The sequence below is a fragment of the Nelusetta ayraudi genome, unplaced genomic scaffold (assembly GCF_046127955.1).
Source record: "Nelusetta ayraudi isolate G7.1 ecotype Tasmania unplaced genomic scaffold, CSIRO-AGI_Nayr_v1 ptg000011l, whole genome shotgun sequence".
Taxonomy (NCBI): domain Eukaryota; kingdom Metazoa; phylum Chordata; class Actinopteri; order Tetraodontiformes; family Monacanthidae; genus Nelusetta; species Nelusetta ayraudi.
The window spans coordinates 25,874,920-25,901,128 of NW_027466061.1; the positions used below are offsets into that span (position 1 = coordinate 25,874,920).

General features: G+C 53.7%; 1 protein-coding gene across 2 annotated transcripts in view; it reads left to right on the forward strand.

Annotated features, from left to right (window-relative positions):
- Positions 1 to 1,249: 1,249 nt before the first annotated feature.
- adcy8 (adenylate cyclase 8 (brain)) overlaps positions 1,250 to 26,209 on the forward strand; it is a 32,669-nt gene continuing 7,709 nt past the window's right edge. Inside the window, exons 1-13 of one of the 2 annotated variants that reach the window (XM_076022240.1) lie at positions 1,250 to 2,845; positions 13,007 to 13,156; positions 14,632 to 14,762; positions 15,136 to 15,247; positions 15,494 to 15,621; positions 16,665 to 16,823; positions 17,541 to 17,811; positions 21,098 to 21,298; positions 23,894 to 23,994; positions 24,345 to 24,546; positions 24,627 to 24,716; positions 25,123 to 25,295; positions 25,453 to 25,531. In XM_076022240.1, the coding sequence (XP_075878355.1) occupies positions 1,958 to 2,845; positions 13,007 to 13,156; positions 14,632 to 14,762; positions 15,136 to 15,247; positions 15,494 to 15,621; positions 16,665 to 16,823; positions 17,541 to 17,811; positions 21,098 to 21,298; positions 23,894 to 23,994; positions 24,345 to 24,546; positions 24,627 to 24,716; positions 25,123 to 25,295; positions 25,453 to 25,531 (2,685 nt within the window). In that variant the 5' untranslated portion in view covers positions 1,250 to 1,957. The remainder of the gene's footprint in view (positions 2,846 to 13,006; positions 13,157 to 14,631; positions 14,763 to 15,135; positions 15,248 to 15,493; positions 15,622 to 16,664; positions 16,824 to 17,540; positions 17,812 to 21,097; positions 21,299 to 23,893; positions 23,995 to 24,344; positions 24,547 to 24,626; positions 24,717 to 25,122; positions 25,296 to 25,452; positions 25,532 to 26,209) is intronic. The other variant, XM_076022242.1, reaches the window with a different exon arrangement.

Genomic DNA, 26,209 nt, shown 5'->3' on the forward strand with positions numbered 1-26,209 from the left:
CCCGGTCTGGTCCGGCCGCCTCCAGATCCTGGAGGACGAGTGAAGGGCGGCCGGGGATAATCGGCGGCGCTTGCTGGCGCTTGATAGCGCGCGGTTTGGGGAAGGATTTCAGTAATTCTTCCTTCCTGGGAATCAGCAGAAAACGGCGCAACGCTACAGTGGAGAGGCGGTAAAAATAGCCTGAATAGCAATGAGACGAGTTTCCTCCCGCCTGGAGCCGAGCGTGAGTCAAAGTGGGGGGTTGTTCTCCTCACCAGGACCTCTCGCTCGCTGCTCCTCAAGGTTTAAGGAAGGGAGTAAATTTAGCCCCTCTAATCCGAGTCCGAGCTCCAGCGGGCCGAGGACTCGCTTCCCTTCCACCAGGGGAAGTGGGGCAGCGATGGTGAGCAGGGAGCCTCCACCGGGGACCAATCAGTGACCATCACCCGGCAGGTGGAGACAAGCCTCCCAACCGCACACAGCCACTTGACTTCAAACACAACCTGGCCACAGGTGCTGGGTGTGAAAAAGCCAAAGCAGCTGAGCGACATTCAAAACAACCCCGGGAAACAATGGAAACCTCTCTGTGTCAAACAGGAAGTGGAACCAGATTCCAGATTTTTATGAAAACACTTGACACGGATCTCTCTCTCTCTCTCTCTCTCTCTCTCTCTCTCTCTCTCTCTCTCTCTATTTATCTATCTGTCTAGCTGTGTGTGTGTTCAACTTGACCACACATGTCACCTGTTCACTGCAAATAAAGTCTACAATTTATCTCTCCTTTCTTCTAATGATTAGGCGCATATCAGGCTAAGCCAGAGCAGCGTTAGTGTGACATTCATGCCATTCAGAATTAAAAAAAAAAAAAAAAAAAAAATTAATGAGATTATTATTAATTAATTAATTTATTTATTTATTTTACTGTTTTGCATATTTTCAAAAATCTTTAATTAACAGAAATTGTTTTTTGGGCCGAAAACAACGGTTACACCAATAGGTTTTAAGCTGCAGCGGTTACAGTCTAGCGGGATTCTCACGAAGCTGCGGTACGCGCGCGTGTGTGTGTGTGTGTGTGTGTGTGTGTGTGTGAGTGTGTGTGTGTGTGTGTGTGAGAGAGAGCTGCTCTAACACTGAGCCAAAGCACTATGGAGGTGAAGGAGGCGGCAGGAGCAAACAGGGTGAACACACACACACACACACACACACACACACACACACACACACACACACACACACACGGAGGCGGCACTGTGACGTCAGAGCGGAGCCCTGCTGACTCGCTGGCCATCCTCGCGCTCTTTGCACATCAGCTCCACGCGCCTTCACCGCCGCTGCTCCGCCGAGCAGAAGGAGACGAAGAAGAAGAAAGAGACGAAGGAGGAGGCGGAATAAGAAGAAGAGGAGGAGGAGGAAGAGGAGGAGGAGATCTCGCTCGAGGAGGAGTCGTCCCCGCGTGCCGCTCGCGGACGCACGGTGGTGTGACTCCGGCAGTCTCCCGGTTCCTCCAGCCAGGTGTTGCATCGCCGCGCGAGCCGCCCTCGTGCCGGGCCGCGAGCCTTGAAGAAGGGAGGGCACGGATGGCACATTGACTTGGACCCAGCTGGACCCGGAGCCAGAGTCGAACCCAGAACCCCCGCTTCCTCCTGCACCGAGCACCGAGCACCGACCCTCCTCTTCTTCCTTCCCCCCCGGAGCTCCCTGATGTTGCGGCTGGTGGTGGCTGTGACAGCAGCCCGGGTTGTGGAGCTGCTGCAGGGATCCGCCGCCTGCTGCTGCTGCTGCTGCCTCTGCTGCTGCTGCTGCTGCTGTTGCTGATCCCGCTTCCACCGCGGCGGAGATGCTCTTCCCGCTCGGGCCGGATCCGTGACGATGACCTCCAGCCGCGCCGCCAGGGCCCGCTGAGCCGACCCCCCCCACCGAGCCACACGAGCCACAGCACTGCGGAGAGGGAGGGGGGGAGGTGGTGGTAGGGGCTGAGATGGAGCTGTCGGAGGTGCGCTGCTCCAGCGCCAGCGACGAGCTGTACACCATCAACAAGACGCCGAGCAGCGGCAGCAGCAGCAACAGCAGCGGCGGCGGCGCGCCGCGACCCAAGCGGCTGCTGTGGCAGAACGCGGTGCGCCACATCACCGAGCAGCGCTTCATCCACGAGCAGGCGGCGGAGTTCGTCGGGCCCGACGAGCCCTACTGCGACCCCGCCGCGCAGGGTGCACGGAAGCAGTCGGCGGGCGAGCGGCACAACAACGGTGGCACCAAGGTGTTCCCGGAGCGCGGCAGCAGCGACCTCGGCTTCCTGCAGATCGACTGCGCGCCCAGCAACTCGGACTTCTTCCTTAACTGGGGCCACGCGTACCGCGGCGTCATCTTCCCCACGCTGCGCAACGCCTTCAAGTCGCGCGACCTGGAGCGCCTCTACCAGCGCTACTTCCTGGGCCAGCGGCGGAAGTCGGTGGTGGTGATGAACATCCTGGACGTGGTGACCAAGCTGACGCTGCTGGTGCTGCACCTCACGCTCGCCTCGGCGCCCATGGACCTGATCAAGGGGGCGCTGCTGGGCTTCTTCACGGGCATTGAGGTGGTCATCTGCGCCCTGGTGGTGGTGCGCAAGGACACCACGTCGCACGGCTACCTGCAGTACAGCGGCGCGGTCACCTGGGTGGCCATGGCCACGCAGATCCTGGCGGCGGGGCTGGGCTACGGGCTGCTGGGGGACGGGGTGGGCTACGTGCTCTTCACGCTGTTCGCCACCTACAGCATGCTGCCGCTGCCGCTCACCTGGGCCATCCTGGCCGGCCTCTTCACCTCGGCCCTGCACCTCCTGGTGCAGCTCCTCATCTCTCACAATGCACAGCTCTCCACCAACCAGGTGAGCGCGCGCCTTCCTTTCTTTTCTCTCGCAGCCCAGAGTCCCGACAGGTGGTGCAGGGTTCTGTTTAGTTTTATGTCCCAGCGCACACCAGCAGGTGTTTCACCAGCTGAGACTTCAGCACCAGGAGCTGTCCCCTGCTCCCCCTATTGGCCGGCACTGGAATCATCAGCCTGTGCCCCATGCAGCCTCGTTCAGGTCAAATGTTTTGTGGGGGGGGGGGGGCTTAGTTTGACTGGTGGTCCCTAGTGATCTGAACCGGTGGCCACTAGTGGTCACTGGTGATCTGAACTTGTGATCCCCGGTGGTACCTGGTAATGTGAACTGGTGGATTCCTGGTTGAATGAACTGGTGGTCCCTAGTGGTCTGAACTGCTGGTCCCTGATCGTTCCTGGTAATGTGAACTGGTGGTCCCTGTTAGTCCCTGGTGGTCTGAACTGGGCTCCCAGACTCTCTCTCGGTGCTTCACGCCAGCTTTTCCACATTCTTCACGAGTACAAAAGCAGAATTTTCCTTGCTCTGGCATCACGCCAGCCCTCCGTTTCTTCCCGTTCCTCATGGACCAGTCTGCCTCCCTCCGTTTGTTTTCTTTTCTTTTGTTTTTTTTTCTTCTTTTTTTTTCTCCGCCCACCTTCACCAACACGTTGATCACGTCACGTCTGACGTTGTCTCGCTTTGAAGATTGTGGGCGATTTCTCCCTGGGACGTTGGAAGGGTGTAAATGGTTTGAATTATTTCTGTCTGTGATGCCGGGGGAGGCGACATTCTTGCTCTTGTAACGGAAGTCTCTGAAAATGCCTCCTTTTTTTTTTTCTTTATCAAAGCTAAAAATGCCATCCAGTTGCAACCGGATAGACAGGATGGTTTGTGGGCAGTCTTGCAGTGTTGTTAATCTGCAAATCTTCTTCTTAGCCCTGTGTCTTCTTCTAGCTCCTTGCCAGCTCCTTACTAGTGGTGGGCAGGGCCCCTCGCAGCTAGGGCCATATAGTGGATGTAATCGGGGAGCTGTTAAGGCTTTAATTGGTGGTTTATGCCAAACTCCAGAGATGTATGAAGAACTGAAGTAGGTCGAAGCTTCTCCTGTGAAAAGGCTGTGGCTAAAGCCGAGAGTTGGCGGTGGCATGAGAGTTGGGGAACCTCCCCTTTGACTTTTTTCAACCCGCACATCAATTGAGATCAGATTGAAGTGAAACAATTGTGGTGAGCCGCGATGGCGGGTACCAGGGTCTATAAAGCCCAATACTGAGCTGAGCCTGAAACTCAGCAGGAAGCATCAGGACGAGAAGCTTCAGCTTCAGTTCCTGAGCACAGCTCAGCTGCAGTCTGACCAACCAGGGTTAAGATGCTTCACGAAGGTCTGTCACATGACTTGGTTTCATCCTCATCTGAAACCATCCATCAGGTGCCGCCGCGGGACACAGACGCGGACGTGATGAAATGTCTGATGTGTAGTTTTTGGATCAGTGGATCCCGTTCACACCTGGAATCCCTTCAAACAACATCATCCGTCGTCACACTGCTGCAGAGCGACTGACTCCCTGGCACGCTGCAAGCTCCACGGCACGAGGACGGCGAGCGCGCTCAGTGCGGCGCGGCTGTCTGCTCACATGAACTCCCGGCTGACACGCTGTATCCCATCATGCTTCACTTCACTCAGACAGTGGGGGGGTCACGGGCGGTGCTGCCCGTGCAGGTAACATTGCGCCGTCAGAGTGACACCTCACAAGGAGGCGTGTGTGTTTCTGTGTGTGTGTGTGTGTGTGTGTGTGGTGTGTGCACGCACACTTCTCTCCGCGCTGTCTCACCTGGTTGACACCCACCTATTCTGCAGCGCTGCAGCCTGAACTCATGGCCGCCGACAGTCAGGTGTCTGGTAGAACCTGTTTGTCGCTACCTGCTCACGGCAGGAGCGTCTGGGGTGACGGAGAGGAAAGTCCGGATAAACAATCCGGGTGCTCGAGAAGGTCGGCCTGGCTGCTGACGGCAGCGTGAGCGCCCCCGGTGGTGGAAGGAGGAAAGTGTCTTCCTGGATCATTTTGCTGGGTTCTTCCTGCTAAACCCAGTAATTAGACGCTGCCCTGAGCCGCAGCTCATGTAGTTAAGACAGGAATTAGTTTGCTGTGTACGCTTCGTGTGTGTGTGTGCGCGCGCGCGTGTGTGCGTGCGTGCGCGCGCGGCGGGAGATTAACTGCAGCGTTGCGTGTCGACCTGAAAAACACTGTGACATCAGCGCCTTGCATGTTCCGTCTTAACTCTGTGTTGCAGCTGGATGGGTGGGGGGGCGGGGGGAAGGGTGGGCTGCAGTCGCGGTGGTGGAGGCAGTGGGCGGGGGTGGGAGGGGGAGCTGGGGGCGGGGATTAGCGCCACACTCCTGGGGGTTTTGAGAGACCCGACAGGCAGGGAAATTAAACATCCTGAAGTGGATCCGTAATCTGCTCCCATTTGTCGTGGTTGCTTAAAGACATGGTGTGTAGTATGGATACGACCTGCTCGGGACAAGGTGGGAGTCGGGGGGCGTGGCCGAGGCCTTGGAAGACGCCACTTGGCATGGCGCTCAGCTTCCTGTTGCGCCTTCAGTTTCTTTCTTCCGTTTTTCTTTCAGTATCCCTCTTAAACGCACAGACAGTTGCAAAGTACAGACAAATCTTGCTGAAACAAACTGGGGACTTCCTCCTCTTCCTCCTCTTCCTCCTCCTCGGCCGGCACTGTCGGATTGTCTCCAGTGTGTTTTATTTTTTTCTCGGGCTGATGTCACTGGCACTAGCGCTATACCAGCTTCTATTTCCAGACACAACACAGCTGTCGGCTGAGCAAAAGTGTCGGCGTTGTCTCCTCCACACCTGCCTTGGCAGCAGCAGCAGCAGCTGCAGCACCAACAGTAGCGGCAGCAGCAGCAGCAGCAGCGTTTCTCTGGTAACTGGTAAAAATAAGCAGCGGGAAGCTTCTTTTCTCTTTCTCTTCTCCTGCTGCTGCTGCTTCTCGTCAGCCTCAGAATAACCTCCATCGATCCCGCCGCTGCCCCTCCCCCCTCTCTCTCCCCCCTCCCCCCGTCAATAGCGCAGGGTCCCGTCCTCTCTGAACAACACCGCCATCGACCCAATGGAGCCGCCGCTGAAAGGCACCGGCGACGCTGCCGCCGTATCGACGGCTGCCGTTGTGCTCGACTCGTTCAGGCCTTTTTAGCTGCAGTTAAATGAACTGTGGCGTCAGTAAATAACTGATTATGCAGGTCTTGGCTGCAGGGGGGAGGGTGGGGGTGGGGGTGGGGGGGGGGTGTAGACATAAGAGCATTATAAAGCTGTCAATATTGTCGTCCTCCCTCCAACACGCGCGCACACACACACACACACACACACACACACACACACACACACACACACACACACAGTGGGAGCTTCACGCCTGCTCTTCACCCTCCCTTCAAGGTCAAACGTGGCTCCACCTGGAGCGCCGGCTGGAGAGGCGAGATAGAGGAGGAGAGCGGTTTACAATAAGTGTGTGTGTGTGTGTGTGTGTGTGTGTGATAAGTAGGTGACGGGTGTGTGAGTGTGAGTGTGTGTGTATGTGTGTGTGCTGGAAACATGATTTCCATGAGTGTGTGAGAGACCTTCCTACTCTGTGGTGCGGAGATGGAAGCTGCTTCCTCCTCCTCGGTCCTCTCGCTGCTGCTGCTGCCGCTGCTGCTGCTCCCACTGCTGCTGCTGCTTGACTTCAGCCAGCCGGCCAGTTGGTGACCTGAACATCTGAACATCCAGCTGCCTGGTGAGGAGTCATTGCACACGTTCATCTGGAGGAGGCGGAGGAGGAGGAGGAGGAGGAGGAGGAGGAGGTGCAAACATCTGGGAGCCGCTTTACTTTTTGCCCGTCACTTGTTACCAGGCAGAATTTTTCAGAGTTTTCGCTGACCTTTAAAGTCTGATTGTCTCTCAGCCCCCCACTCAACCCCCCCGCCTTGGATGACCACATCAGTGCGGGTCCTCCAGCCAGCCAGGCCGGTCGGCTGATGGAGTGGTGGATGGGGTGGGGGGTGGGGTGTTCGCTACCCGACTCTGCACTCAGCCGCCTTAATATTTAATGAAGGATCATCAGCTTTCCCGGCGTCTGGCGGCGACTTTCCCACTGACATTTCTGAAACTGCGACCTTTGCGAGAAGCGGCGCGAGACGGTGGAGCTTTTAGCCTCCACCTCCCCCCTGCCACCCCACCACCCACCCCCAACACAAAAACACCATCCTCGCAATCGGGCCGTGAACCGAGCTCCAATTCTGGAAATTACAGCTTCACCGTTTGGACAGGGTGTTGGGAGGTGTTGGGGGGTGTTGGGGGGGGGGGGGGGGTTCAGGTAGGGAGGTTGGGGGGCGTTTAGATGGTCAGTGGTCTGTGATCTTGGGGTTGTTTGGGTCGGTTGGGGAGGGGTTGGGGTGTTGGGGGTGTTGGGGGTTTTGGTGGAGTTGGGGGCGGGGGGGTCCAACCCTACCGCCCGACTGTCAACCATCCAAACTTTTCTTCCTCCTCTTTTTTTTTCAAAGACAACCAGATGATAGAAATGACTGCGAGGAGACGCCCCTGCAGGGCCGTCCTGTCACCCGGTGGCCACACGTGGCACTGCAGCACGCGCATTCTGCGCACAAGCTGTTCAACGGCGGAAACAAAACGACTCTGTCTGCGCGTTTTTATCTGCGCAAGGATCCGCTCGGAGCCGCCTGCTGACGTGGACATGCGTAGATACGCTATTATTGGCCGACCACTATCAGCTGCATGATTAGCATTGATCGGCCTCTGTAATGTGAGCAATGTGAAGCCCTCAGTGTTGCGGCGGTCACGCCGAACACGAACCCCCCCGATAAACATTCGCTCCGATCGATGAGGCGTTGAAATGATACGTTCCTCCGCGGCTCTTTGTTTGTTTGTCTGCCGGCTGGGAGCCGCTGGTGTGTCACGGTGGCTATTCTCAGCGGAGAAGGTTTCCTCTGTCTGCTGTCGGCGCCAGGGGACAGTTTCCACCTGATGAATGGACCTTTGTGCTGCAGCGCACGAGTGTTTGTCACCGCTACGTTCCAGCGTGGCCGCTGGGATTCTGCGTCTTCCTGAGGAGCCTCTGACCTCGAGGAAGGACCCTCAGACCAAACACCAGCAGCCTCGGCAGGGGTGGGGGTCGGTGAGCCGCTGATGGAGCCGCCGCTCATATATTGTGCCCCGATCTGACCTCTGAGTAATAAAGTCGGCCAACGCTGGAGGAGCAGTGCCCAGCAGCGTTGCCAACTTAGCAGTGTTTTCTTTATATTTAGCAAGTATTCAGAGCCCTTTGGCCACTAGCGACAAATCTATCGACTTTCATTGTGTAAGGGGGGAAAGTGACTCTTCCCGAGTGTCTCAGTTGTAGTTCTAAACATCCATCCATCCATTCTTCCTGCACTCGGGGTTGTGGGGGTCTGCTGGAGCCTCCCCCAGCTGTCATAAGGTGAAGGCAGGGTGACACCCTGGATAAATCGCTAGTTCATTGCAGGACCACTTGGAGACAAACAAGCCAGATCAGAGCTGCAGAAAAACTGCGCAGGTTGCTGGTATGTCTCACTCTGTAGTTGTCGCACCAGTCTTGAGACCCTCGCATGTACAGCGTCAGCTTGTCAGCTATCACGTGGTGAAAGGGCCAAACCGGGTCGACCAAGTCCCTGGGTCAAGATGGAGAAACAGCTGCTGGTTCCCGGAGCACAGATCACCTTCTCCCGCTGCCTGTCTCAGCTGCTCCGCCCGATCGTTAAGGCTCCAGGTGGGGGTCGAAGGTTATGGGGACAAACATCTGACCCTGGGACCTCCCTGCCAGCGGCTCCGCTCAGGTCCGGCACACTAATGAGCTGAAGCATGTCAAGACCTGTAGCAGAAGAAAGCCATCTATCATCATCACCAGAGTCCTTCAGGGAGCCTCAGGTCCTCAGTCTTGATGAAAGCTCTGCTTAATGAAGCCCTCATCCTGCAGGGAGGCTGCAGAGCCGCTAGCGCCACCCTGTGGCCAACATCTGGATCTGACCGACGTCTGGATTTAGCATCAGAATGAAACCCGCAAGAAGGTTGCGGGTTGGATTCCAGGCCTGGGGCCTTTCTGTGTGGAGTTTGCATGTTCTGCCTGTGACTGCGTGGGTTCTCTCCGGGTTCTCCGGCTTCCTCCCACACTCCGAAAACGGGCACGTGAGGTGAATTGGAAACTCCAAATTGTCCGTATATGTGTTTGTGAGTGTGAATGGTCGTTTGTCTCTATGTGGCTTGTCCAAGGTCACCCTGCCTTCACCCTATGATGGCTCAAGCAGACCCCCCGTGACCCTGAGTTCTGGAGGAAGTGGATGGATGGATGAAACCCGTGAAGTCGAGTCAAAGACCAGCGTGTGTGTGCGTGTGTTTTTTTGTGTGTGTGTGAGAGAGACTCGTTTAGATCACATTTCCCTGCTCGGGCCGGACTCACAGCGGCCTGTGTGTGTCTCAGAGCATATTGAGTGCGGTTTAAGAGCGCTGAGAGGCCGATTTGGGGCTTATTTTTCACATTGAGGAGGATGATTTGAGTCGGGATTACCTCCCAGCTGTAATCTATTCATAGCGCTGGGCGGCGGCCAGCGGTGCTCGCCGCGCTGCGCTCGGGTCAGCCTTTAAATGAGATTACTTTTGGATTACTGTTATCTGTTAGGAAATGTGGAAAACAGCAGGCTCCGGACAGCCGCGGGACGTATGGAGGCCCCAGCTTTCAACCAGAAAGAATTCATTTTACGAGTCAATTTTCTTCACAAAGACCTCTTTTTCTGTCGCCACCGGGGGCGCCCCAGAGTCGACTTTGCAGCCCCTTTAGCTAAGAAGTTTTTCCCGACTGCTTAATCGAAGAGTGTGTGAAGATGGAGTGGCGTCACATCCAGGTAGAACAGCATATAGAATAGAAATAGATGAACTTACTTGTGCCTAAATTGGGGAACTACACAGGATCTGGAGGAGCTTTTCAGGCCAAAGGACCATCAGATCAATCAGCGTCCCTCAAGAAAAAAGAAGCGGAGTGAGGCCGTTCCAAAGACCTGGTGAATCCGTGTTAAGAAGCTGCGACCTGTCAGTCAAAGTGTGACCGGACCAATCAGGGTGATCTCAGATGGAAGAGGCGGGGGTACAGACAGGTTTTCTTTGCTATGACAGCAGCAGGAAGCAACACAAAGTTGACTGGTGATTGTAAATGTCATTCATTTTGGAATTCTATTCTTCTATTCAGTTGATCAGAAGGACAATATTCCAACCAGTTGGAATGGAACTAAGTGTTATCTGATCAAAAGCACCCTATGCTTCTGGCAGCGTCATCGATGCGTCATTCTTCGTCACATACGCACAGGTTTGGCTGTGTTTCCACTGACGCTAATGTGGCTAACAGCTAATGGCCCTTCCTGCTGCCAGAACCTCATCAGACGTGACAGATAGTCGTTGCCGTGCACTACCGGGGTGTCAAACCTGCACATGGCCCTCCCGGCACAGCCGGGCTCCTTTCGTTGGTGGGGTTAACCCCCCCGCCCCACCCCTCCCCTCCCTGCCCCCCCAACCACCAACGTGGACGCTCTCGGGTGGCTAGGGGGGGCTAAAAAGCTTCTGAAACAGGCCGCTCTTGATCTCGGCTTTCTGAGGAAAAACATCAATATTTATTCAGACCAAATGCAGCTTCTGGCTCAGGCTCAGGCAGGAACTAATTTCTTTCCCAGCAGGGGTCCAACAGACCTCCTCCTCACAGGGAGCTGCTGCTTCTTTGAACAGGTGTGACCAGTTTTTTTTAGCCATGAGGTGAATGATTACAGTTGGATCACAGCCTGGTGTGTTAGATTTTTTTTTTCTTTGCAGCAGTTTCCGCAAGCAGCAGCTTCCCGCTCCGCCACGGCTAAATCCTTCCTCTAGCTCCGCCCCCTTCCTCCTCCATTGATCTGGTCACACTGTGACTGGCTGAAGGTGATTCGGCTCGGTGTAGCGGCTGAGGAAGGTGTGTGTGTGTGTACGAGAGTGTGTGCGTGTGAGGGTGTGTCGGGGACATATCAGTCCAGTCGGCTCCTGTGCAAACACTGAATTATTAATAGAGGCCGGACATTAAACTCAGAAAGCAATATCTTCTGTTGACCGAGGAACATTTTTATCTCGGCCCGTAATGAAGTCCAACCTAGTTGTCACCAACCAGACTCCACCCCACGCCTCCTCAGCACTACTGCATCCGGACAGCAGGGGGTGCCAGTCCCAGTCTCTCTGCCGGGATCGCTCTCGTCCTCCACGTGTCCACAAGCAAGTGTGGTTCTTCAGGCGTCATTAAACATCAAGCTGCTCGTCTGTGAGCAGCTGCCACAGCAGCTGGAGTCCCGTCTCGTGTCCCGCAGCGCCACCTCCTGGTCAAAAAGGAGACAGCGACATGTGCCAGTAATTTGCAATCAATGCAGATTGATTGTGGGCTTCATACCGTAGCCTATTCTGGCCTGGCTTGCGTCTCTATGCTAGCGTATGCTGCTAAAACTGGAAGCAGAAGTTCTGCAGATTTAATGAGCTGATAGCTTTTCATTTTGACCGTGTTAAAAAAAAAAAAAACACGCTTCCATTCCAGTGTGACAACCGGAGGTGCTGTTGCTCTCACCGTGGAAAACCTTTGCCAGGAAATAATCGACCCGTGAAACAGACAAACAGCAGCCACCAGGGTGAGCAGAGATGAGGCTCAGCAGAAAACGTATTGAAAAAGAACTGAACGCCGTCGCAGCAGCCGGAGACGATGCCTTCATTTTGCGGAAACGCTTCCTTTCCTGTGGACGCCCGCTCGTGTTTCTCCTCCTCCTCAGACTGCAGACATTATGATAATTATTACTATTATTAACCCGCCTCATTATCTGCCGTGTAGCTGTTTGTAAGTCAGCCGTGGTTCCCGCCCACCACTCCTAACGAGACCTCGTTAAAAAACGTCCACATCGCTGACGTCCGGCCGTAACGAGCCCGCCGCCGTTCTTCTTTTTCCTTTCGTACTTTCTTTCTTTTCCGAAACAACATACGGACGCAGGGAGCTGCAGAAGCAAACAGGGTTTTAATTTTGGTCGCAGTGGGAGGAGCGGTGTGGCCGGGGAGAGCGGGGGAGGTGGCGGGTGGAGGGGAAATTAAATCAGAGCTGATGGCGTCCTGGGAGAGATCAGCTGAAACACAATAACACAACGTAATGTAGCAGCAGATACAGTGAGGTGCCTCGGGAGGTGTGTGTGTGTGTGTGTGTGTGTGTGTGTGTGTGTCTCCACCTCCAGTCTCGGAGTTAAAAGTTTCCCTGCGGAGGCCAAAAGTGGCGAGTGTCAAAACTGAAAATCTAATCAGATCTAAATGAAATGGACCCACATCCCAACGGTGAATATTGACACTTTTAACAAGCGCCAGTTGGGGGCGCTCATTAGTACCAGTGTCAAAATCACTTTTGAGCTAATCGAAGGCTAATGAATTCAAAGCCCCACCAGGCAGCAGGCAGAGGAAGACTCCTCATGGCCGACGTTATTGCCCCCTGCAGGTTGCGTTCAGTCACTGAAGCAACAACAGGCTCCTCAGTGGCCTTTCAGCTGGAGACAGCAGCAGATGTTCCAAACCTGTTCAGACCCGTCGAGTGAATCCCACAGCAGCTCAGTGTGTGTGTGTGTGTGTGTGTGTGTGTGTGTGTGTGTGTGTGTGTGTGTGACGGACTCCCAGCTGGGACTCTTAGCCAACCTGTTCAAACACTTGCATCAGGTGGAGAAGAAGCAGGAGGGACTTCCTGAACTTGCAAGCAGTTACATCAGCTCCATTTCCTGCTGACTGAACCCTCCCTACCCGGTTCGACCCAGTTCTGACCAATCAGTGGGCCAGATCTGGTCTCTATAGCGCTTTCCCTTCACCGGATGTCCTAAAGGGCACCAATCCTCCTAGGGCGGACGTTCCGAGACCTTTCCAAGCATGTGGAAGGTCCAACAAAGCACAGAGGGCTGTAAACAGAGGGCTAAATCTTTCCAGGGATGTTTTCTCCACATGCCTACAGCATCTTGTCCAGGTACCACCTCCCTGACTGGTTGCTGAGTGAGGAACATGGCTGGCCTCGCTGAATGTTGATAGTGGAAATGCAGCCGGCTACTCTAAAAACGCTCTGCTCTCTGCTGCTCGTGTCCACCAGGTGGCAGCGCAGGCGGTGCTCTTCCTGTGCATGAACACTGCGGGCATCTTCATCAGCTACCTGTCGGACCGGGCCCAGCGCCAGGCCTTCCTGGAGACGCGGCGCTGCATTGAGGCCCGGCTGCGGCTGGAGACAGAGAACCAGAGACAGGTGAGGCGCCGCCGTGTGGTAGGTGTCTGATACAGCTGGTTAAAGCTGTATTTTTTTTCTTCTTTTTTCATTTCATTAATTTCTCCCAGCATCCCAACACTTTCATCAATCGCACACACATTGAGAATGGGGAGCGTGGGCTGTGGGTGTGGGTGTGGCCAGGTGTCTTCCAGCCGCTGATTGATTTTAGCTGGCAGCAGCCGGCAGTTAGCCTCGTGGCTAATGAGAACAACCAGGGACGCCGCATTGATCGGCTGCAGCCTGTCACGCCAAATGTGCATCAGTGTTGCTCTACGCACGCACGAGCGTGCGCACGCAGCTATGTTTACTCAGTGGACGGCTAGATAGCTCTCCGAGGCCGTAGAAAGCTTTTACCGCGGCAGTTTTCCTGGAAGGCATGGCTGTTGACGGTTGAAATGGAGCGAGACGATATAGCAGCAGCAGCAGCCTCGGCCGATGGCCAATCAGGTGTCGGCCAACGTGCTGGACCGCAGGCGGCTTCAATTCGCTGTCCCTCTGTATTCAGGCGGACATGTGCCGAGTATTTGGACCGTTAGTCATAGGATGATTCGCCTCTAAAATGTCAGCGGAGAACTCGAAGACTCACCAGGAGAAGGAAACCATCAGTTTTGCACACGCACTCACACGCGTGTGTGTAGTCTTGTCCACCAGACGGCACTGCCTCCATCTAGCACCCAGCTTTTTATATTACGTTTTTACTGTAGGTTTTATTATTTTTTTGAACATCCAACGCAATGGTTGGATGGCGAACCAATGGTTAGCTTGATGCTATAAAAACATCACTTCTGGGGTTTGCCAGTAGTAGGCAACAGCGGTGATGCAACCAGGAAACACACTGTCCCATGTGGCTACTAGGGAGGCGCCCGCCTCCCGATGGAGGACGCTTCCTTCGAAGGATGCAGACCCTGAATTTGAATTGAGACACAGCCCAGTGGCCCAGGCCCCCAGACGCCAACATTTCCATTCATCCCATTCATTTTAATGTATAGTTGGTCACCCAGCACATACGCTGAAAATGGTTTCGACTTCTGCATTAGAGTGTGCATAGAGCCTTCACTTCACACCATGCTGCTGTAACCACCACGATACATCAGCCAATCAGAACGAGCTGAGACACGGCAGCATGTAAGATGCCACGCTGGGAATAAACTCTTTTCTGGGGATTTTCTGGCCTTTGTATTTTTTTTTTTTTGAAAAACTTCAAGACCCTGACTGAAAAATCTGCAATAGAAAGATTTGCTATGAACGGCATTTCAGGTCACAGTCGTCCTGTCAGCCGTTTTAGAGGGCTTTTGTTTTTTGTTTTGGTGGTGCTTTGGGGAAAATGTTTTTTGGGCCCATTTGGGCCATGTTGGCAGTCCGGTATCCAGTTCTTATAATACAATGATGATGGATACCATGAATCCATCTAATGCACTTCCTGTTTCCTGCCCCCCCCCTCACCCCCCCCCCAGGAGAGGCTGGTGCTGTCGGTCCTGCCGCGCTTCGTGGTTCTGGAGATGATCAACGACATGACAAACGTGGAGGACGAACACCTGCAGCACCAGTTCCACAGAATCTACATCCACCGCTATGAGAATGTCAGGTAAGTGGGCGGGTTCTGATGTCATCACTCGGGTGGTGGTGGGAGTGGAGGCGGGTCGGGGGAGCTGAGTGCTTGAGGAAGGTTAGTGTTAAAGGCGCGAGGGCTGACGATTCCCCGATGAAGGATCGCCCGGCTGACAAGCTCCTCCCACTTCCTGTCAGCAACGGCGTTTAGTTGATTGTGTTTCAGTCGTTCAGTCATTTGAAGCACTTGCAAATGATTGACAGCCCTGCCATTAGACAACTGGCTTTATTTAACTCACCTCCGTCTTAGAGAGCTCCGCCCACTTGCTGACCCATGATGCCAGGCTGACAGTGCATTTTCACATGATGTGCGGCTGGATATCAAAGTGACATTTCCCTATTTTATGCAGCATTCTTTTCGCAGATGTCAAAGGCTTCACCAACCTGTCCACCACGCTGTCGGCCCAGGAGCTGGTGCGCATGCTGAATGAGCTCTTTGCGCGATTCGACCGCCTGGCGCACGTAAGTGTTGCCCCGCCCACCTCTTCCCAAAAAGCCAAAGACCCTTGGCTTGGCCACACCCACCACAACTGTGGCTTTTGACCCACACAGTAGATAAAGCTTCTCAGATAGATTGAAGATGAAGCAAGGAAACTCTGGTTAATGGCGCAGGGGGTTGAGGGCGTGCGACTTCCTCATCTCGCTGGCGCCCCCTGCTGTAGATTCACCCAGAGACTGACGGTGCGTTTGCCCCTGTGTCTTGTGCAGGAGAATCACTGCCTGAGGATCAAGATCCTGGGAGACTGTTACTACTGCGTGTCGGGCCTCCCCGAGCCCCGGCAGGACCACGCCCACTGCTGCGTGGAGATGGGCCTCAGCATGATCAAAACCATCAGGTACCTGCAGGAACACGGCACCACCTGTAGGCACCCACCGGGGTGAAGCTCTTAGCTCTGCTCTGCCCTCGTGTCGAGGCGCTGCTCGAAGCTCCATGGGCTCCAGAGCTCACAGATTCTGGCGTGATCAAACATGACTTCATTAGTGAACGAGACCTTCGGTGTAATGCTAATTCTCGTGCTTGTAACTTGAGATTATTAGCTTTCTTGTCTGACCGGTGGATGAGTTGTTCCGTAGGGTGAAGAATCTTTTAGTATCTCACTAGCAGCTGATGATCTGGTGGCAGGTCAGCTGACTCCAGCTCCCCTCCCCCCCCCCTTCGCTGCGACTCCCAGGATCCCTTTGGGCGCACATCCATCAGCGTTGCCACGAGGCGTGAAATGAGGCCGAGTGGCCGCAGCTCCTCGCCGTCGTGCTTTGTGTTCGGGGGATAATAAAGTATGAAATGAAAAATTTAGCCCCCAGTGGAAAGGTCCTCTTCTCACTGTGTTTCCTTCCACCGTGATTGTCAGGCAGCAACCTGTCTGTCTGTCCGTCCGTCCATCCGTCTGTCTGTCCACCTGTGCCAAGTCCAGCAATTCTCAGGAAAAATAAAAAGATTAAAGCAGCGTTCCTGTTTCCTGTTTGTGTTTGCTGGCATAACTTCGTCACGCAGATGTGTGGCGATGGTATCTCGCAGTAGTTCAGAAATTTACACCTGCCAATATCAACACGTGCGGCTTGCGAAATTAAACCTATGTCAATAAACTCATTGTGGCTGGTTGGGGTCTCCACATCAGACCACCACTGCTTTGTTTTTGCATCCGTTCGGTATGAAGTTTGTTGAAAACTTAAAGAGCTTTCCTTCGAAAATGTTTAATTTTTGAAGATAAAAAAAACAGCTAGCTTACGGTGGATGTTGCTAGCTGCTGTTTCCACCCGAGGGGTGGCTAACACAAAATGTGAAACATTGACAGTTGTAAAAAAACCCCGAAGGAAACTTTGAATGATGAAGGAAAAGTGTCTACTAACTTTGGTCCCCTCTGTGGTTTTTCTTTTTCAGATATGTGCGCTCGCGCACGAAACACGACATTGACATGCGCATAGGGATCCACTCGGGCTCGGTGCTGTGTGGCGTCCTGGGGCTGCGGAAGTGGCAGTTTGACGTCTGGTCCTGGGACGTGGACATCGCCAACAAGCTGGAGTCTGGTGGAATCCCAGGGTGAGTGCTTTCAGGAGCTCAAGGTGGGATTTCCTCTGAGCCTTTGTCCAAACAGTGTGGTTAGCAATGTCGCTTCACAGCAAGAAGGTTGTGGGTTCAATTCCAGGCCTTTCTGTTTGGAGTTTGCATGTTCTCCCTGTGTCTGTGTGGGTTCTCTCCGGGTTCTCTGGCTTCCTTCCACAGTCCAAACACATACATGTGAGTTGGATTGGAAACTCCACATTGACTGTAGTTGTTGGACAGTGTCAATGGTTGTTTGTCTCTCTGTGGCCCTGTGATGAACTGGCGACTTGTCCACGGTGTCACCCTGCCTTCGCCCTGTGACAGCTGAGATAGAATCCAGCAGAACCCCGTGACCCTGTGCAGGAAGGAGTGTGTATTGAAAATGAATGGATGGATGTCTTTTAAAGGCCCTAAAAACAGGTGTGGGCAAACCTTGGCCTGGGGGCCATATGCAGCCTGTTAAGATTTTTAATCCGGCCCGCCAAACTTCAAGAAATTTTATTAATATCAAGTGAGTCATAAAATAGCCGTATTTTAATCCATATTAAAGCACATTTTCTACACAGCCCACAATTTCTTTTTTTTCCTCCTACGAGGTCACATTTTAGAACCCACTGTGGCCCCCACCAGTCAAAAAGTTTGCCCACCCCTGCCCTAAAAGTCTGCCCCCCACAGTGTCAAGAAAAACAGCGGTTTCTCCGTGGGGTCTTGCAGGAGGATCCACATCTCCAAGGCCACGCTGGACTGTCTGAACAGTGACTACGAGGTGGAGGCGGGCCACGGCAAGGACCGCAACGACTTCCTGCGCCGCCACAACATCGAGACCTACTTGATCAAGCAGCCGGAGGAGAGTCTGCTCACGCTGCCCGAGGACATCATGAAGGAGGCGGCCAGCTCGGCCGACCGCCACGCCAGCAGCGCCACCTTCAACGAGGCGTCGTGGAGCCCCGAGCTCCCCTTCGACAACATCGTGGGCAAGCAGAACGTGAGTGGTTGCCGCCGCCCTGAGCGCCGCTGCACCGGGGGGGAGAGAAACACACACCAGACAGAGACCTCCGTCTCCGCGCGGCCGGAAACGCGAGGACTTAAACCTTCAGAAGTCGAGGCTTAAAATGAGTGGAATGTTCCTTTTAGACGGAGGTCTCTGTCCTCCGTGCGGGAATCTCCTCCTTGGTTGTCGCGGTCAGTCGCTCTGTGTGTGTGTGTGTGTGTGTGTGTGTGTGTGTGTGTGAGAGAGAGAGAGAGATGAGCTTCTTCTCCCCACCTCCATCTGTCCTGCAGCGACGTCCTGCTGGAGCTTCTTTCCCTGGAGGCTCCACAGGTTTCCAGTAATTAACCTGAGCACCGACGTCCTTTGGGGCAACCGCGACAGTGACAGCGGCGCCGCATGTAAAAATGCCTTGGAGTTGATCCAAGGGCGATGCTTCTTGTTGCCAGTGTTTGTTTAATCCACACAGGCGACCTCTGTGTGTGTGTGTGTGTGTGTGTGTGTGTGTGTGTGTGTGTGTGTGTGTGTGTGTGTGTGTGTGTGTGTGTGGCTTGATTGTTTATCAGTGTTTTTCGTGACATCATAAAGTGGTCACATTAATCATGGTTAATAGATTCCTTAAGTGTGTTTGTTTTTAGTATTACAATTGTCTTGAGGTCATCAACACGTTCACTTCAGCAGCCAATCAGATTGCATCAGTGTGTGGCGTGCAGGGGTGGACTGGGCTTCACCGACCTCCCTCTGGGCTTTTGTCGTCGATCATTCAGCGCGTGTCGACTGAACCCACCTGTTGCTGCGTGTTGCTGTGTCGGCAGCGGCTGTGAGCAGCAGAGGGCGCTGCTGTGGTGAACCTGCAGGTTGAGGAGGTGGATGGTGGTGGACGATAGGAGGGGGAGGGGCCACCGGAGCAGGAGCAAGCTGAGTGGCTCATGCCTTTACCTCTTTCACGCTTGGCTGTGCGCCCGCCGGCTCCCATGATGCACGGCGGCGCCCTGCGGGAGTGACAGGAGTGCTTCCTCAGCGGAGCCCCCGACTGGAGCGCTGCTTCTCCCCCTCCACGTCCCTGTCCTCCACTTCCTGCTAACACAGACCTGCTCCTGCACCAACCACGTCCCAGTATTGAGAGGAACATCGAAGCTGCGCCTCCACTAGAGGGAGCCACTCTCGACGCTAAGCTAGTGTTAGCCGCCTAGCTATCGCCCTGCATTCTTTTCCTCTCTGTTTCGGTGGTCTGTCCCAAACCGCCGTGATCCGCTCAGCGCTGCCCCCGACACTTCGTCGGTTGGTACTGCAGGTACGTGACCCCGGCTTCACACTGAAAGCATCTGCGGAGCGTCAGCGGTTGGAAAACGCACCTTGCCGTCTCACCTCAAGCTCGTTTTCTAGCGCGGCGGATCGACCTGCTGTTCACGTGAGGATTGCAAGACGGCGCGACGACCTCGGTGGTTTTGCTTGTATTTAAAGAAAGCAATAGCGAAACAAAACTCTCTTGCCCGTCCGAACTGTGCCTCAAGTGTCGCTCAAGTCACCGAACTGCTGCTATCAGACAAAATGCAGGTATTTAAGGTGTAAATGCATTTTGTTTATTGTAGTTTCAGACTTTAAATGAAATCTGATACACGGAGTTACAGTGTAATGCAGCACATATAAGAGCAAAATGCTGCACATTGTGTGTTATGGTGAAAATCGAGCGGATCCACCGTGTTTTCCCATCATTGACTTCCTGCAATTCTACCTACTGCAAATGACGCAGTATTAAATGTTATTAAGTATTAAATTTAAGATATTTTTCCAAAGCGGCGCTGTCTCACGCTTCTGAAACGTGCCCGCGCCGCCCCTGGTGCGAGCACGCACACCGACTTTAACGGCCGCAGTCGCTTTCGTTTGATGATTTGGGCTCGAGAGTTCCGATCTCCGCTCGGCTAACGTGGCTAACGTGGCCAACGCTGCTAGCCAGAGGTGGCTGCTGGCTGGCGAGGGCCTTTTTGTGCTCCTGAAGCCTCACCACGCCAAGCCAACATACAGCCGAGCTCCGCCTCCGTTTGCCCTTTCCCCGGCATCACATGGTGGCATTTCCCTGAGAGAAACATCTAACGTCTATTAATACGCACCGTAACGTGGAGGCTGCCACCATATGGCCGCCATCAACGCCGCCGGCAGCCTGACAGGAGGGAAATGTCAGCAGGAGCGGCCGCCCTTTAGGCCACAGCCACGGCCAGGCTCCGCCCAGTCCCAGGGGTGCAGGGGGGAGGGGGGGGGGGGGGGGGGGTCGGCTATGGGCGATGCAGCTCTGTCGCCGCCTGCTGGTGGGACCAGGACTATCTATTGGCCGTAGGTGTGTGAGTGTGTGAGTGTGGTTGTGTCTGTGTGGCCCTGTGGTGAACCTGGCAACTTGTCCAGGGTGTCACCCTGCCTTCACCCTATGGCAGCGGGGAGAGGCTCCAGCAGAGCCCTGCCCCCCTGGGTGGTGCAGGAAGAAGCAGGTACTGCAGATGGATGGATGGATGTTAAAGGCGGTCAAACTGGTTCCTGTGCAACTTCTTTGCATGTTGTGGACAGAGGGGGTCTTTCATGGGCACAGCGCCACCCAGGGGAGACGGCGGACATTTTCCCGAAATCACCCAGGTACTGTATGCTGCCTGCCTGCTGTACTTACAGACAGGCAGGCAGCGAACCCCTTGGATGGTTACATTACAGTCAAGCCAAAGAGGATCAATAAGCTCCTCAAGGTCAAGAGAAAGGTCGAGCTTAGGTTCATTTCACATTGCGTATGGCTGCACTTTCCCCATAACTGCTGTGTGTGTGCGTGTGTGTGTGTGTGTGTGTGTGTGTGTGGGCGCGCGCGCGCGCGCGCATTTGTGCTCCTGCCTTGTCACCACCACAGAACAGCAGTGACTGAGTGAAGTTGCATGACTGGATTGTTGCATTAGTCTGCTCCGCCACCCCCACCCCCTCTCCCTCTCCTCCCCCTCCTACCTCCTCCTCCTCTTGCCCCTTCCTCTCCCTCTCTCTCTCCCCCTCCCTCTCCCTCTCCCTCTCCTCCCCCCTCCTCCTCTCCTCTGCCTTCACTCCCCACCTCCTGCCATTCGTCTCCCTCTCCCTCCGACTCTCCTCCTCTGCCTTCACTCCCCACCTCCTCCTCCTCCTCCTCCTCTTGCCCTTTCCTCTCCCCACCCCACCCCCACCCCCGGTTCAGGTGTGTGTTGAGTGTGAGTGGGCGGGGCTGGAGGGGAACCAGGGGGACCAGCAGGTTCACTCTGTCTGCATGTGCTCTCCCTCCTAGACTCTGGCTGCCCTAACGAGAAATTCGATAAATCTGCTTCCAAACCATCTCGCACAAGCTTTGCATGTCCACCACTCGGGCCCCGAGGAAATTAACGAGCGCATAGAGAGCGCCATCGACTTACGGAGTGGCGATAAGTTGAGGAGAGAGCATATCAAGCCGTTCTCTCTGCTGTTTAAAGACTCCAGCCTGGAAGAGAAGGTAGCTGGAGTCCAAGACAGCCCTCACTCTGCTCCTCCTGCTGCTGCTCCTCCCTCTCCTCCTGCTGCTGCTGCTCCTCCTCCCTCTCCTCCTGCTGCTGCTCCTCCCTCTCCTCCTGCTGCACCTCCTCCCTCTCCTCCTGCTGCTGCTGCTCCTCCTCCGTCTACGCCTCCTGCTGCTCCTCCTCCCTCTACTCCTGCTGCTGCTCCTGCTCCTCCTTCTGCTCCTCCTCCCTCTCCGCCTCCTGCTGCTCCTCCTCCCTCTCCTCCTGCTGCTGCTCCTGCTCCTCCTCCCTCTCCGCCTCCTGCTGCTCCTCCTCCCTCTCCTCCTGCTGCTCTTCCCTTTGCTTTTCTTGCTCTGGCCTCTCCCACTCCTTCTCCTCCTCCATCCCCTGCTCTTCTTCCTCTTGCCCCCCCCCTCCTATTTCTCCACTTCTTCTCCTGCTGCTCCTCCTCCCCCTGCTGGTCTACCTCTTACCAACCCCCCCCCACTCCACCTCCACCTCCTCCACCACCACCACCACCTGCTCCTCCTGCTCCTTCTGCTCCTCCTCTCAGATGGACTCACTCAGGAACTCAACCAGCCTCGGCTCTGTCATCTGGCTGCTTTTCTTTGACTATGAGTAAGCTGAAGGCGCTAACGATGCTAAATCCAGCTCAGGGAGTCTGCAGTGTGTCACAGTCTGTGGACCAAACCATTCAAAGGACTGCTTCAATAAATGATCCGACCATGAATTGTGTATTTTGCTCGTGCTGAAAGTCCACTTTTAACCGTTTTTTAATAGCGCAACAAAGCGCCAGAACCCTCTGAGGCGTAATACCACCTTCTACCTCCAGAGGTCGCTGTGGTTAAAGCTGCTGAGTTGTAAATGTGAAGCTGTTGCTCCACGGTTTGGTGTCTGTGAGGCCTCAGACAGGAGGTGACATCACACAGCAGGACCACGGTGCCGCCTTCACTGTCCTGGTGGGGGCGCTGTGTTCACTGTACGTTTGAATGCCAACTGACTTCAACATGTGATCATGTGATGATGAGGAGGAGGAGGAGGAGGAGGCGGAGGAGGAAGAGGAGGAAGAGGACACACTTAAAACTCCAGACTGTGACTTTGCTGCAACATTTCAAACAGCTTCAGGTGGTTTTTCAGCCGTCCAATCAGAGAGCGGCGTCCTTCAGTTTACTCATCAGCACCTGGACGTCTGTTATTGTTTTTTTATTTGTTTTTCCAATGGCCTGCATTGAATTCACCAGTGAAAAAATGTATTTGGTTTCTTCTAAAATAATTCAGACTACATTTAGAATAAATGAGAGCGAAGCAGATTTGGAAGAATCGGGTTTGAAATAATAAAGCAGGTTTGTGTCCAATCAGTGGAGGACTGAGGAGGACACGAACCAAAGTTGCCAAACAAAGACGGTGTTTCCACTGTCATATGGCAACAACTAGCTTTCTGATTGGTCGCTTTTGGAAGAAAAACCTGGTTGCACTGCTAGCATTGTAGCATATAGCTGCACTTAATTAAAAAAAAAATGTGACTTAAAATCCCACAAGGGAAAGTGTTGAACACAAACATCTTGACTCGTGATTCAGCGTTAGCAAAGATAAATTAAGATAAAGCTACATTTAAAATGGCCCTCCTGCTCTTCTCTGGTGAATGAAATGCTCCCCCTGTGTTTCCTGGCCACGCCTCCTGCCCAAACCCCACCTTCATATAGGACAGAGCCTCTCCTTGGTTTTTGCTCTCCCTTCTTTCTCAGTCTTCAGTTTCTGTGCAGTTATTTGTTGTGGTTTTGTTTGCTGTTTTCTATGATTTTTTTTTCTTGATTTTTATTTAATTGTTTTTTGTTTTTGTTTTTTTACCAAACATGACGCAACCTTCTTGCTAATTTCCCAGCACCCTTTGAGAAAGAGACAGAGTGATTGACTTTTTAAAATAAAATAAAAAATCAAATATCTGGTAGTCCAAACTCAAAAGTTCTGAAACACTTCCAGAGTGTTGCTGGCTTTATCTTCCTCTTTTGCAGGACATGCTAACTGATGCCAGGTTCTGTTAACTTCTCACTATTGTGTTGCTGAAAGACTGAAAATGAACCAGATTGTGTAAGAGTCTTTGTTAAACGGCAAAATATTTTTAGTTTACTTCTTTGACAAAATGTTGCACTAAAACAAAGAGGAAGAATGGAAAACGATCCAGAATCAACACTAAAAAGTGAAGTTACTAGCATGAAAACACATAGCCTGTATGTGCTGTAGCTGTGCTAGCGTCTGGCTGCTGTCACATATTCTCTGAACAAATCTCTGTTGTGCTGCATATGGAAGGCACCTGCCCTCAGTTTGGCCTGCAATTTCTAGCTCCAAACGCTAGCCGCTAGCGATTAGCATTCTGACCCGAGAACCTAGCGGCTAACTCGAGCGGCTGCTGTCTCTTTCTCCCTTGTCGCTTACGCTTGTGGTTGGAACCGCCGCGTGTCGTCGTGTCCGAGGTGTCCGCCGCTCGGCGTCGGTCCGACTCGGAACCACCAGCACCCCTCACACGGTCTCCCTTCCGCCCTCCCTCCTCTCTCCTCCCCTCTCCTCCCCCTCCCCCCACGCTCACACTGCAGTACTCCCAAATGAGGGACGAAGTCTTCAAGTCCAACCTGGTGTGCGCCTTCATCGTGCTCATCTTCATCACCACTATCCAGAGCCTGCTCCCTTCCACCAGGTAACAGATGGGGCGGGCTAGCGACACAGCAGTCTGTTAGCGCCCGTGTTGATGACTTTCAGGGGCCGCAAGCAAAAAAAAAAACCCAGTTATGGCTAAAGTTATTTTGCAAGAACAACTCATTTGTGTTTTGTTTTTTTTTTGCAAATGCTAGCAGGGTAAATAATGTGACTCTCTCAGCGTGTGTGTTTTCTTATTTGCACTACTCTGATGTAGTTTTAGATATTTTAAAACCTTTTTGTGCTTTTTTCTACTCTTCTTGTACGAGGCATGTTAATCTTACACAGTGGGCCGCTGAGTAACTAGTTTCAATGCTGTGTGTGTGTGTGTGCGTGTGTGTGTCCGTGCAGGATGGTCACCATGGTGATCCAGTTCTCGGTGCTGATCGTCCTCCACTGCTGCCTGGTCCTGGTCACCACGGCCGAGGACTACAAGTGTCTGCCGCTGGTGCTGCGCCAGGCCTGCTGCTGGATCAACGAGACCTACGCCGCCCGCAACGTCATCGTCTTCGTCTCCATCCTCATCAACTTCCTGGCGGCCATGATCAACATTGTGAGTCCCGCCGCTTCCCGTCCTCGCGGGTTCCACGAGCTCGGCTGTGACCTCTGGCTTATCTCCTCCGACTCTCGCAGCTGTGGTGCGACTTCGACCAGTCCAACGGCTTCAGGAACCAGACCTTCAACGAGTCCACCGCTGTCCCCGACATCTGCTTCTACCCTGAGGTACTGGTGGACGCTGCGTCTCTGTCGTGCTGTGTGATTTGTTTCTCCGTTTGTGACCAGCGACACTCTCTTCACGACCACTGGCGCAGGAGGGTGGCAAACCTCAGTGCTCTAGCAGCTAATGCTAACGTAACGCAGTCTCTTTCAACCTTTTTTGAGCCCTAGCACATTTTTTACATTGAAAAAAAAAACAACCAATGTTAGAAAATGACACTTACTAGCCTAATAATAACAATATAGTCACTTTAATTTATTCATACCCACTCAGTGTGAAACCTGGGCCTGTTTAGATGCACACAGAGCTGATATCCTGTGAGGAACGTAGGGAGGAAAACGACACAGTGGTTAAAAAACACAGATGCTGCTAACCCTATCATGGTCTCACCTGTCTCTCCGTGTTGCGCAGTACTTTGTGTTCACCGGCGTCCTGGCCATGGTCACCTGCGCCGTCTTCCTGCGGCTGAACTCGGTGCTGAAGCTGGCCGTGCTGCTGGTGATGATTGGCGTCTACTCGCTGCTGACGGAGGCCTTCTACACGTCGCTCTTCGTCCGCTACGACACCGTCCACCACAACACAGAGTGAGCGGCCCTTTTGCGGTCTTTGAACCTGACCGCGGTGGGAGGAGGCAGCTAACAGCTAGCTTAGCTTCGCCCGGGAAACGCCTTCGTCCGGCCGCTGGCGGCAGGGAGTCGAAGGAGGAGCGGCGAGTCTTCATGTCTTTTTCTGCTCCTGCAGGAACTTCCTGGGCACGAAGGAGACGTCTCTGCTGCTGATGGCCATGTTCCTCCTGGCTGTGTTCTATCACGGGCAGCAGGTGAGTCAAACGCACGGCGTCTTGCTCGCTCGCTCACTCCCTGTTTCTTGACTGACGACCTCGGAGTTTTGCCACAAACTCTGGAAAGCTGAGCGCCAGTGGTGGCCTTCACGGCCAGCCGGGTCTTCTCTGCTGGGCTAACCTTACTTACTTACTTTTTCCCGTAATTATGATAATAGAGTTATTCTCCATAGTCTCTTCTTTTCATATTATATATTATCCTCTTGGTTGCATTGCTTCCATTGTTGTATATATATATATATATATATATCACAGTAGAGTTTTCATCCAATCATATTTCAGCTAGCTTGTGTCGTCTGGCTCTATGAGATCTGCCTTACACCAGCGGAATCGACATAGCGGGCTGCTGTCCACTGTAAGTGAACGGACCTCAGTGAGTTTGCGACAGCCAATTAGGTGTGGAGACCAGCCAGCTGGCTTTACAGTGAACGTCACACGTACGTGTCCTATGATTGGATAAAGCCCGAAAGCCTCTGAACCCCAAAGATCCACGACGGCTGAAGGAGAAGATGAAGATTTAGTTGCTGAGTCATCTGTAATTTAAAATGTAACTACCGTAATTTCCGGACTATAAAGCGCACCTGAATATAAGCCGCACCAGCTAAATTTAGGGGGGGGGGGGACGACAAATGTGTACATATACAAGCCGCACTGGAC